This window comes from Oncorhynchus gorbuscha, linkage group LG18, assembly GCF_021184085.1.
Source record: "Oncorhynchus gorbuscha isolate QuinsamMale2020 ecotype Even-year linkage group LG18, OgorEven_v1.0, whole genome shotgun sequence".
NCBI lineage: Eukaryota > Metazoa > Chordata > Actinopteri > Salmoniformes > Salmonidae > Oncorhynchus > Oncorhynchus gorbuscha.
The window spans coordinates 19,391,695-19,404,697 of NC_060190.1; the positions used below are offsets into that span (position 1 = coordinate 19,391,695).

General features: G+C 44.6%; 1 protein-coding gene across 1 annotated transcript in view; it reads right to left on the minus strand.

Moving 5' to 3' along the window:
- The window catches only part of LOC124002878 (egl nine homolog 1-like), a 44,720-nt gene that overhangs the window by 16,104 nt on the left and 15,613 nt on the right, over window positions 1–13,003 (minus strand). The window contains exon 2 of the mRNA XM_046310665.1: window positions 1,258–1,377. Within this exon, the coding sequence (XP_046166621.1) occupies window positions 1,258–1,377 (120 nt within the window). The remainder of the gene's footprint in view (window positions 1–1,257; window positions 1,378–13,003) is intronic.

The following is a 13,003-nucleotide window of genomic DNA, read 5'->3' on the forward strand; positions in this document are numbered from 1 at the left end:
AGGAGCAGGGAGGGAGCTATCGTATTAGAATCAAGCCCCACGTCAGAGTGGGAGAGCTAGAGGACCTGCCTGCCTGTCATCCCCATTCCAGCATAGTTTCCACCTGCAATCACAATGTTCTAGTGGTAGCCCCGGGGTTTGTTCTAGAATTACTGCCACCCCCTTTGGTGCATAAATGACGTGTGTGTGTGGGGGATTTTGTGTATTATTTGTGCTATTGAGATGAAAATGTAATAGCAGTGAGTGCCCACATTAGCTGTAAATTATGCAGACTGTGTCCATTACATGTTTTCCGTCCCAACAGGACTCCATAGTCAGCCATGTCAGAAATTGCTTTTGTCATCACTTGTCACACCGTAGCATGTATGGTTGTCATATTATAACAGCTTCAGATTCACAAGGCGTTGGTATCCTTCTGATTTGTCTATCAGAGACTGTCCTAATATGGACACCATACATATGGCATGGAGTCAGTTACCTGACCGGCTCAAACTGAATTCTTCCGCTGCTCTATCGTTTGCTACATACTTCAGTCAGACTGCCATCGTTGAAGTCGTCTGTGGTGGCGTCAAAATGAGGGGCGCTTTACAAAACAAAGTCATCAGACTGGATCATCTCAAACCAATCAGAGTTTCAAAGCCAATGATACATTTTCAAAACAACGCTTTACCAACATGTGTTCTGGCTCTGTCCCAACCAATTGGTTTCTGGAGCAAGGAGTTTGGGTAGCCAGGCAATGGAGTCAGTGTACAGTATGTATGGGATTAATCCATAGCGTGTCAGTACCTGTTTAGACACCCTCCTTTCCTCTTTATCGATCAATGCTTCTCTCCTCCGCATAAACTCGTGTAGTGGTCTGCTTGGTGAACTTTGGGATTACATCCAGAAACTGAACTCTGAAGAGTGACTGGCATGGAATTAACAGAGTCAATATTCAAAGCCACAGTGTTGTTCCCAGCAGAGAAAACTGGTTGCAATGACGTCATTATGGCATCTTTGATGAATAGGCCTTGTATTGATCTACTGTTTTTTTTTAAGGAACCAGAATTGTTTTTACTGGTTACAATTTGACCAGAATATGTAGTCCTTCCCATGCCATCTAGATCTTGTCATGAAAAATACTTCTTACCCAGTGAAATGTCCTCAAACAGAGAACCAGTTTACAACCAGAAAAATAAGTAATGTGCCGAATTTTGGGTTAGTATAAACTAAATATTGGACATAAAAGTTTGCTTTGAGTTCATTATTTTGACATACCTTAGCCTCCCAGTCTTTATTGAGATAGTAAATACATGTTACACATCTCCCATCGCCGTTAGGGTTATCCACGTGGCGTACATACCCAGTCCCGTTTCCTGGGTAACAGGCCACCATAGCCTGAAAAAGAACATGAGAAGGGCATGTCAGGAGGAAATATTTTGGGTGGCCATTTTGACAGTGTCGTAAAAGTTGTCACAGAAAATAAAAATGCTTCCCAACAGTAGACACCTATCAAACACCTATTTCTAAGATGTCCATGCAAGTTAGCAATAAATTACACCGGTTGAGGATATCATTACAGATGCAATTCAGTTGCTTGGCTGTTGCTTTCCAAATACATTTTTAATATATAATAATATATGCTATTTAGCAGACGCTTTTATCCAAAGCGACTTACAGTCATGTGTGCATACATTCTATGTATGGGTGGTCCCGGGGATCGAACCCACTACCCTGGCGTTACAAGCGCCATGATCTACCAACTGAGCTACAGAAGGACCACATTTTTAAATGTGACAATCATTACAATGCATTTCACAACAAATGATTAACGCGAAGCCAATTGTTTAAAGTGACCCCTTTTTAACACGCTATTCTATGTCATTTCAGAATACTTGCCTCCATGATTAGGCTACACTCTGGTAAAGCATATAATAGAACAGCACATTTCCTATTATGAAATTGTCATGTCATTTAAGACGTCTTGTTGATTCATAATGGATAATACTGCTATTGAAATGCATGCGTATACAAAGTATATACTCAATTATTCCTGTTCAAAGCACGCTAACAAAAAAAAAGAGAGATTCACAAACAAAAAGGTGAGCTTGTTATTCATAATTGCTGATGAGTGAAAGACGAGGCAGAGGCGCGACTGACACACTTGCTGGGCTGATTTGAAAGGAAGGAGGCTAATTGGAGTAGCCAAGTTGTTTTTGCTGTGTCATCAGTCAGGCCTTCAAGTGTTAGAAAACAATAGGTCAGAACTGTTGGCTTACGAGCATTTTTCCCCTTTATTATGTCGGTCTCTGGGTCACAGGCAAAAGTTGTTACGTAACAAACCGTGGGTGGATTTCTACATTTTTTTATGCACAGATACATCTTTATTTTTTTTATAAATGGATACATCTTTTTGGTGCTCGGGTATTGCCACAGGACTGGGCCAAAGTGGAGGAGAGGGACACACACACAAGCATTTTGCTTGGTCATTGGAGATGAGTAGAGTACTTCCAAGGACATAGGCTACAATTGAGTAGTCGCAAAGTAGTATATTTCGTCAGACTTTATTTGCATAGTCCCATATCTACGGACCAAAAGAGATGGCACTGTGCTCTGATATTGATTCATTCATTCATTGTTAGGATAGAGCTTGCAAAAAAGGCATTTCACTGTCTTTGTGCATGTGACGATACAACTGGAAACATGAAAGTACAGACTTTCAACAAACGAGGCAAAAGTAAACATGTCGTCCCCCACGAACGATGCAGCACCTCCCTTGGATCAATCAGTGTAATTTTATAAATGACAGATCTCTAACGCAAGATGCATCATTCGCCCAAGTTGAATCAAAATCGGGCCAGTGGTGTCTGAGACATTGCATGGGTTAGCTATCATATCCCTGAGTGTGTGCCAGATGTAATCACTCGGAGTCAAACAGATCAAGAGATATGTTGAGACTTCTGTCTATAGATGCCACATATCAAGTTTTGTGCAGATAGGTAATTCTGTGCCATAGGCGTAACGTTTAAGTGTTTAACACAAAATTCTAAAGGGCGGAATGTGTAATTTTGTAAATGCCAGATCTCTATGGCAAAACACATCATTCGCCTAAGTTTTCGTCAAAATCAGTCCAGTGGTGTCTGAGAAATCGCGTGTGACGAACGAACGTACAGGGACTCATTTAATCACGGGGGACAACTATCTGTTGATAAGCAACTACTTGCTAAGGTTAAGATTAGGGCTAGTGTTAGTGGTAGTTAGCTGAAATGTTTTTGACAGTTATTGAACATCTACAAATCATGTACAAAACATTTATCTGGGACTATCCAAATAAAGTGTTACCATAAATTTCATATCTAATCACAGAAACAGAAGACATTGACGTGACAAATCATTCAATTCCAAAGTAGGCAAAATGACAACACTCTGAATTGGAACTGCTTTCCAAACAATATACCTGTCAAGTTCCCATAGCAAGACCTCTTCAATTATGTTCTACAATAATCATGACTATGCTACACTGATAACATAATTCTGATAGGTTCTTAGACTGTCAACAATGGCCAGAATGTAACCCACCCCCGCCACCACCCCACAGGACTGTATGATACCATGACATGAGACTGCTTACACTGCTGTTTTCCCCAGATTACCGGGCTCTCTCTGTATGTGCTTATTTGTGAACTGGAAGACCTTCTGATCTCTTTTCCATCTGTGGAGGAGGACGGAGAGGTGGGGTGAGATGAGGGAAGAGGGGGGCGGGAGGCTGTTAACCACCAGGATGTTCTGCACGTCTCCCGTTCACGCCTCTCCGCCAGGGTCATTTCCAGATGGTGGAAACCCCCTCGTCTTTTTATTTAAGAGAGGCCCGCACGCAAAAGAAAGGAAATCAAAGAGAGGAAAGGGGGGTCTGAGGTCACGAAATAGGTCACCGGCGCTCTGGGTCAGACTTTGAGTCTAACTGGGATAGGCGGTGGTGATCAAAGTTGCGTGTGTGCGTGTGGTTGTCTGTCTGTGTGGAGACCATGTCATGAAGCCATGCCGTGAAGGCCAGACCTTGTGATAACCAAGGTCTTGATTTTTTTGTTTTGCACAACAGAACAATCCATCCTCGAAAGTGTTGGAATGTCGAGGTCGGAACGTTGGGAACGAGGGCAGCAGAAACTTGAAAAAAAGGCTCACTGCTATTGTTTAAATTTTTCTGCTTAGCTCATCAGGATAGGGCGGCAGGTAGCCTAGCGTTTAAAAGCATTGGGCCAGTAACTGAGAGGTCGCTGGATCCAATCCCCTAGCCGACTAGGTGAAAAATCTGATGTGCCCTTGAGCAAGGCACTTAACCCTAAATGCTCCTGTAAGTAACTGTGGATAAGAGCTTCAGCTAAATGACGTGACATTTTTAAAATATAAATTACGCTGCTTCGATCTCTCCCGCGCTCGCCCTCGGATTCCGTAGAGTGATCTCCACGCTGCAGCCGGCAGTCAGTGACAGGCTACGCATGACACATGCATGTACCACAATCCACTCGCCATTATTTCAACTGTTATCCAATCATTAGCGCTTGCCCTGCTGGCAGGTGCAAGCTGGGCTCGAAATGGAGGGAACCACCAACACACGCAAACAAAAACAAAAGACGAGTCGGGACAAAGCTAACACAGCTCCGAGGGCTGACGCAAGTCGAGGGAGTGACCGGGTACATACGGAAGATAACGTCAGATGCCATTTGAAGACATGGAGTGTGGGGCTGAAGTGCGTCAGAGAGGTTTCGCTCAGTGCAAGAGGGGGAGTGGGGTGGTGAGCCGTGGGGGTTTACATTATGTGGGCATTGTGTCATTTGGCTTCTGGTGGTCATGTCTCACATGCCATGCTATGCCTCCTACCAGCTCTGTGCAAGAGCAATTTCTCAAGTGCCCCCATTAAGAGAGGGCAGGTGAATGGAGAAAAAAGGTTGGCAGCCATACCACCTTTATACAGGCAGTGACCGTACAAAACCTAGGGTTGTAAAATTCAGGAAGCTTTCAATAAATTCCCTGGTTTTCTAGAAATCCTGGTTGGGGGATTACGGATTTCCTGCTTTTTCGCTCCTGAATCCAGGAATCCACCAACAGGGATTTTGGAGAAACCGGGGAATTGATTAAACATTTTGCAACCCTACGCATACCATATTATGACAACAGCGGCCTACAAAACACAAGAAACATCTCATACTGTAAGCACTTAATATGCATAACAAGACTGTTATAGGGGGTTGAGGGTAATTTGGTAACTGTGACCTGAAATTGCTGCTCTTGTTACTTTATTTTCCAGATGTTTAATGAATGTTTTATGTTAATAAAGTTGATGGTGATCAGTTACATTTTATACCGCACTGCTGCAAGCAGACGTGACAAAGCCAATGTATGTGTAATGCAATAGACATGTATTGGAGCGAGGTACTCGCTTACTGTAGGCACAATGCATAAATGGGTCACAGCTCTGAACTGTATAAGGCCACATAAATGGAATAGGCTATATTGCACTTATAGGCATTGCGCATAATGCGCTTCAACACTCCAGTCTTTGCACACTTGGAGTGAGTGTATCGGTGTCTGAGTGTAAATGTCTGAGTATTCCTGTGTTTGTTTGTCTGAAGGTGAGGGTGTCTGTGCATGTTTCAGTCTTTCTGTGTAATTGTGTGTGTGTCTGTGTGAATGCACCTCAGTGTGTTTCTGTGTGTGAGTGATGTTTCCCACTCTCTCATCCTACTCGATCTCTGACACCGCGCCACCTCCAGAGGAGGCATGGGTAGTATCCAGATTTTCATACCGTCCTTCTCTCATCCCGAGATTTACGATATTACCGGCATAGCACACAAGGGGAGGGGAGCACATTACATTTACATTTAAGTCATTTAGCAGACGCTCTTATCCAGAGCGACTTACAAATTGGTGCATACACCTTATGACATCCAGTGGAACAGTCACTTTACAATAGTGCATCTAAATCTTAAAGGGGGGGGGTGAGAGGGATTACTTATCCTATCCTAGGTATTCCTTAAAGAGGTGGGGTTTCAGGTGTCTCCGGAAGGTGGTGATTGACTCCGCTGTCCTGGCGTCGTGAGGGAGTTTGTTCCACCATTGGGGGCCAGAGCAGCGAACAGTTTTGACTGGGCTGAGCGGGAGCTGTACTTCCTCAGTGGTAGGGAGGCGAGCAGGCCAGAGGTGGATGAACGCAGTGCCCTTGTTTGGGTGTAGGGCCTGATCAGAGCCTGGAGGTACTGAGGTGCCGTTCCCCTCACAGCTCCGTAGGCAAGCACCATGGTCTTGTAGCGGATGCGAGCTTCAACTGGAAGCCAGTGGAGAGAACGGAGGAGCGGGGTGACGTGAGAGAACTTGGGAAGGTTGAACACCAGACGGGCTGCGGCGTTCTGGATGAGTTGAAGGGGTTTAATGGCACAGGCAGGGAGCCCAACCAACAGCGAGTTGCAGTAATCCAGACGGGAGATGACAAGTGCCTGGATTAGGACCTGCGCCGCTTCCTGTGCGAGGCAGGGTCGTACTCTGCGGATGTTGTAGAGCATGAACCTACAGGAACGGGCCACCGCCTTAATGTTGGTTGAGAACGACAGGGTGTTGTCCAGGATCACGCCAAGGTTCTTAGCGCTCTGGGAGGAGGACACAATGGAGTTGTCAACCGTGATGGCGAGATCATGGAACGGGCAGTTCTTCCCCGGGAGGAAGAGCAGCTCCGTCTTGCTGAGGTTCAGCTTGAGGTGGTGATCCGTCATCCACACTGATATGTCTGCCAGACATGCAGAGATGCGATTCGCCACCTGATCATCAGAAGGGGGAAAGGAGAAGATTAATTGTGTGTCGTCTGCATAGCAATGATAGGAGAGACCATGTGAGGTTATGACAGAGCCAAGTGACTTGGTGTATAGCGAGAATAGGAGAGGGCCTAGAACAGAGCCCTGGGGGACACCAGTGGTGAGAGCGCGTGGTGAGGAGACAGATTCTCGCCACGCCACCTGGTAGGAGCGACCTGTCAGGTAGGACGCAATCCAAGCGTGGGCCGCGCCGGAGATGACCAACTCGGAGAGGGTGGAGAGGAGGATCTGATGGTTCACAGTATCGAAGGCAGCCGATAGATCTAGAAGGATGAGAGCAGAGGAGAGAGAGTTAGCTTTAGCGGTGCGGAGCGCCTCCGTGATACAGAGGAGAGCAGTCTCAGTTGAATGACTAGTCTTGAAACCTGACTGATTTGGATCAAGAAGGTCATTCAGAGAGAGATAGCGGGAGAGCTGGCCAAGGACGGCACGTTCAAGAGTTTTGGAGAGAAAAGAAAGAAGGGATACTGGTCTGTAATTGTTAACATCGGAGGGATCGAGTGTAGGTTTTTTCAGAAGGGGTGCAACTCTCGCTCTCTTGAAGACGGAAGGGACGTAGCCAGCGGTCAGGGATGAGTTGATGAGCGAGGTGAGGTAAGGGAGAAGGTCTCCGGAAATGGTCTGGAGAAGAGAGGAGGGGATAGGGTCAAGCGGGCAGGTTGTTGGGCGGCCGGCCGTCACAAGACGCGAGATTTCATCTGGAGAGAGGGGAGAAAGAGGTCAGAGCACAGGGTAGGGCAGTGTGAGCAGAACCAGCGGTGTCGTTTGACTTAGCAAACGAGGATCGGATGTCGTCGACCTTCTTTTCAAAATGGTTGACGAAGTCATCTGCAGAGAGGGAGGGGGGGGAGGAGGATTCAGGAGGGAGGAGAAGGTGGCATAGAGCTTCCTAGGGTTAGAGGCAGATGCTTGGAATTTAGCGTGGTAGAAAGTGGCTTTAGCAGCAGAGACAGAGGAGGAAAATGTAGAGAGGAGGGAGTGAAAGGATGCCAGGTCCGCAGGGAGGCGAGTTTTCCTCCATTTCCGCTCGGCTGCCCGGAGCCCTGTTCTGTGAGCTCGCAATGAGTCATCGAGCCACGGAGCGGGAGGGGAGGACCGAGCCGGCCTGGAGGATAGGGGACATAGAGAGTCAAAGGATGCAGAGAGGGAGGAGAGGAGGGTTGAGGAGGCAGAATCAGGAGATAGGTTGGAGAAGGTTTGAGCAGAGGGAAGAGATGATAGGATGGAAGAGGAGAGAGTAGCGGGGGAGAGAGAGCGAAGGTTGGGACGGCGCGATACCATCCGAGTAGGGGCAGTGTGGGAGGTGTTGGATGAGAGCGAGAGGGAAAAGGATACAAGGTAGTGGTCGGAGACTTGGAGGGGAGTTGCAATGAGGTTAGTGGAAGAACAGCATCTAGTAAAGATGAGGTCGAGTGTATTGCCTGCCTTGTGAGTAGGGGGGGAAGGTGAGAGGGTGAGGTCAAAAGAGGAGAGGAGTGGAAAGAAGGAGGCAGAGAGGAATGAGTCAAAGGTAGACGTGGGGAGGTTAAAGTCGCCCAGAACTGTGAGAGGTGAGCCGTCCTCAGGAAAGGAGCTTATCAAGGCATCAAGAGCACAAGGGGAGCTATTATCAAAATGCTAACAAAATTAGCACAAACTAATAGCAAAATCACAGACACTGTTAGCTAACTGCTAACGAGTGAAAAACAAAAACTAATTGCAAAGACAAGGAAATTGAGCTCATAAAGCTATACAAGTTAGTAGCTACCGAATTTCATTTTTCAATGAGTTTACATTTACAAGCAAAAGTGAACTAGGGGAATTGTGCAAATAAAGATGTGACGCATGCTTTTCTGAAGGAAGAGCAGCATGTGTAAACCGAGCAGATCGAGCAGAAGAACAGAGGAGGAGGAAAAAATGCTAATAGGAAGCACAGGGATAAAATTGTAACTGTGCAGATAACTCATCCAGAATTTTTGACTTCTGGCAGAAAGCCATTAGTAGTGAATTGCATTACCTCATGTGTTCGCCACACAACTGACACACGGCGATAGATATAGAACGCTATGGACATACCGGCTCCTGCTGTGCTATTTAAAAACAAACACGCGACTGGCTCAACTGTTCTGGGGAACTACGGTAAGCTTCATAATGTAAAATAATGTCACAGGTGAAATTAAGAACGCAATCTGCTTTATCTCCTAACGTGTAACACAAGTTGACTGCAGGTATTAACTTACAACCTTTTCCCAAGTGAGTTCCAAATATCTCTGACGGTCACCCCAGTGTGAGTTGTTTTATGCAGGTGATGTCAGAATGCACTCACTGTTCTTAAATGTGATTATTACGCAACAGGACAGTTAACACGCGTTGCCTGCTAATTATCTATAGGTTATGTTTAAACTTGTCAATTTCAAATTATTTTCTAACAAATTGTATTTTTTAAGAACAGTTTGAATTGAGGTGTGTTCCACCTCCTCATTAATTAACATAGAAGTAGCCTATTTCAACATTGTGGACAATTTATGTTTGAGGCTTTACTGAGCCGGATAAACTTCACTCATGTTTAAGCAGATCAAATATGCATAGAATTGGAAAATTCTCTTGCTGGCGCTCGCTTTGCCTTCCTTGTTGTTTTCCTTACAAATAATAACGTTGGGACATGTGTGCGTTCCTATCAAAGTAAGTTCCTTATTTTTTTGTATATCTTGTTGCCGTTTCTACTGTAGGCGCATACTGTAATCCATGTAAGTATGTATGGAGCATAATGTATTTACAGTTTTATTCACCTGTTTTCAAGTACTACTGACAAATAATGCATCCCGATTATTGCATTTATTGCAATGGACACCTATGATGTGTGAAAAAAAAATACTTTTTTGAAGGTTGTACTATAAACCGACCAAACTCATCTTGTCTCCTATTATCTGTGGTTGATGAGAGGAAGAAAAGAAAAAGGATGGCTGTGCACACAAACTACCCATCGTCAGATTACTTCATAGAAAGTCTTTTATAATATATGCTATTTAGCAGACGCTTTTATCCAAAGCGACTTACAGTCATGTGTGCATACATTCTACGTATGGGTGGTCCTGGGAACCGAACCCACTACCCTGGCGTTACAAGCGCAATGCTCTACCAACTGAGCTACAGAAGGACCATCTTTTACTCAATTATTTTGATCAGTGGTGAGCTCACCCGTGATGTGATTAATTATAAATAGTAATTGCTATTAGCTAATTCATATTGTAGTATCTATCAGCCGAGAGTTATAAAAATATGACCGCTTGTGTTACTTCAATCTTTCCTCAGTTAGCGCCAGAACAAATGTAGCCTACATTTTTCTAGTTCGGATGACTGTGTTATGCTGTACCTACTTCCGTGAACGTCTGATCATTCAATCCAAAAATAAACTGATCACATTCTGGACATAAATTTGTAAGGACTGCGCTTGTGCAAAATGTTTGTGGGGAAAAAAATGTGGCCAGCTCAGATGCTGATTGTTGTGTCAATCGAAAATGGACGTTCAAAATAAGCGTTCTAATCAAGAGGTATGATCGTACGCAACAGGGACCACTGTAGGATGATCACATCCGTTTGTTGGTACGTGTGAAATGGTTCAAAGTTAGCTACAAATATTAGTGAAAAACATCATAGTTTAGACGGTATTGACAAAAACATCCTGCTGCTTTTTTCAATACCCCGGTATACCACAGGAGGTTGGAGGCACCTTAATTGGGGAGGACAGGCTCGTGGTAATGGCTGGAGCCTAATTAGTGGCTCAAATAAACAAATAAATCAAACACATTCTTTCCATGTTTGATACCATATCATTCACTACGTTCCAGACATTATTGTGATTTATTGTTATCCCTTCAGCAGCCTCCACTGCGGTATATACTATAAATGGTATACTGCCCAAGCCTACTTCAGAGTGAAGAGTGGCTGAACTGATCTAAACTCAGCGGTGGCTGTGTCGGCAGCTGGAGCCCATCCAGACAGGCTTTATTTTAATGATCGTGCTACGTGCGGTGCGTGATGCTGCTTGTCTGTCTGTCTTCTAGCTGGCTGCTGTTCCTCTAGCGGGGAGTGGGGACTAGCCCTGGCACTAGAAGAGCATCCAGGCCAGGCTCAACCGGTGTTGGAGTAAACACATTTGTTATGGTCAAGAGAGGGAGGTTAGCGAGCCAATTGAGGATTGAGACGGGTCATGCACAACCCCCGCAGTGTGCAGTTTACGCTACATGAGTTACTGTCTGACAGACATTTAGTGTTTGAGATGAAGGACCTGAACTGCCTTCAAAGTGACCTTTTAAAGTGAGACTGACTTTCAAGAAGGATGTGCACTGTTTTATGCCTTAAGCTGGATTTATATAAAGCAGCTGTTTAAAAAGCAACCGTTTTCACTCTTTCAATGCAACTTCACTTAGATCACGAAGCAACTCATCCACGTTTGAAATTGCCTGCAATACTCAATCAAAGTCGATAAATATGCTCTTCTTTATGGCAGTGTTCTACAATTTAGGTCCTGGGGACCCACCCAGGGTGTGGACATTTCTGTTCTATCCCAACGCTAAACACACCACGTTCAACTTATCAGGGGCTTGAGTGTGCAAAAGCTATGGGTCCCCCAAGATCAGGGAAGAGAATTGCACTACTGTAAGAATTTGTTACAACAAGTTGTGCGTATTTCTTATTGGCCAAGTCCACGTAGTCCATCCCGGTATTGGTCAGCTTTCCACAGTTTATGGACTAATAAACACAACCCTGGATAAACCATCTATGTGTCTCACTAGAGAGCTCAGCCTGTTTTGTTGACATTCCCTAAATTGCTGTTTTAGCCTTTAGCCCAGAGATGGGCAAACTTTTCTAAAATTTGACAGAGGGGCCGGGCCAGGAGCATTTGGAGGGAGTGTTTGGGCCGGATATACTAAAGCATTAAATGTAGTGTGTGCAAACCTCATAGCACAGTAAGAACACTACAACCCAATTTATTAACTGTCTTTCAAATGTGAAAAATAGCCCTTATCAGTTAATAAATTTGTCTCAAGGAATATGCAAGATATGGCATTTACATACTTTCGCAGATACTGGGAGGAGGAAATGTAAATAGATTAAAATAACATACGCACTGTTATTTATCAAGATTGCGTCTGTTTTTAATAAGTTTCAATCGAAGGTGCAAAGTTAAAGAAATCAACATTTATTGAAAAATTTAATCACTTTCAACATTCAAAACATATTATTACACAACGAAATACTCAAGCTCAATAATATCTACTTGTGTTAAACTCCGCAAAATCATGGATGGATTGTCCTGACCGCGCGCTCTACAAACTCGCCACGGACGCCCTCGCCTTCACGCGCAAACAGTACACGTGTATCGTTGCCAAGCACACAGACATAGGCTGTATTAAATATCCTACCTGCAGCTGAAAATTTAAATTTAAATTAAGAGCGATGTGCGGCGTGTTAATTAAGCTACTGTACCGCTGCTGTGCGTAAATGCGCATTGCTCTTAATTAAAAAGACGCACTTCCAAACTTTCCATATGCATTTTTTCATAACACAGCAGAAAAACTCACCATTTCAGTGGGAACAGGCTTGCTAGCCTTTGCTAATTTGAATGCCAGCAAATAACTTGCCTTGGTACTTGACTCTTGAATTGCAGTTTGTCGGTGAAAAAAAGTTCTGTTGACTCTGTAAATTAGCTGCCAACCTCTGAGCAGTAGCCGCCCGTTCTTGTGTTGACTGCTTGCTAGCATAGTTTGCATGCTTCGTGGCAAAGTGACGGCTGATATTGTACTCTTTGAAAACCGCAACAGCTTCTTGGCATATCAGACATACAGCCGTTGATCGGACTTCAGTGAAGAAGTATTTTGTTGTCCACTCCTTATTAAACACTCGGCATTCGCTGTCCACTTTCCTTCTCTTTGGTCCGCTCATTTTCACAGAAGGGCTTAATGGTGATGTGAAACGAAGTGAAAATTAAAGTGAAATAAAGAGAAATACGCACCACTCCAACAACGGTCAATGTGTTTTGAGTGCGCCATCTATTGGGGAAACGTGGGCATTGCAGGGAAAGGGGAAAAAATGAGGTTTTTACTATAATTTGGACAAGTTCGGCGGGCCGGATTAAAAAGCCTAACGGGCCGTATGTGGTCCGCGGGCCGTAGTTTGCC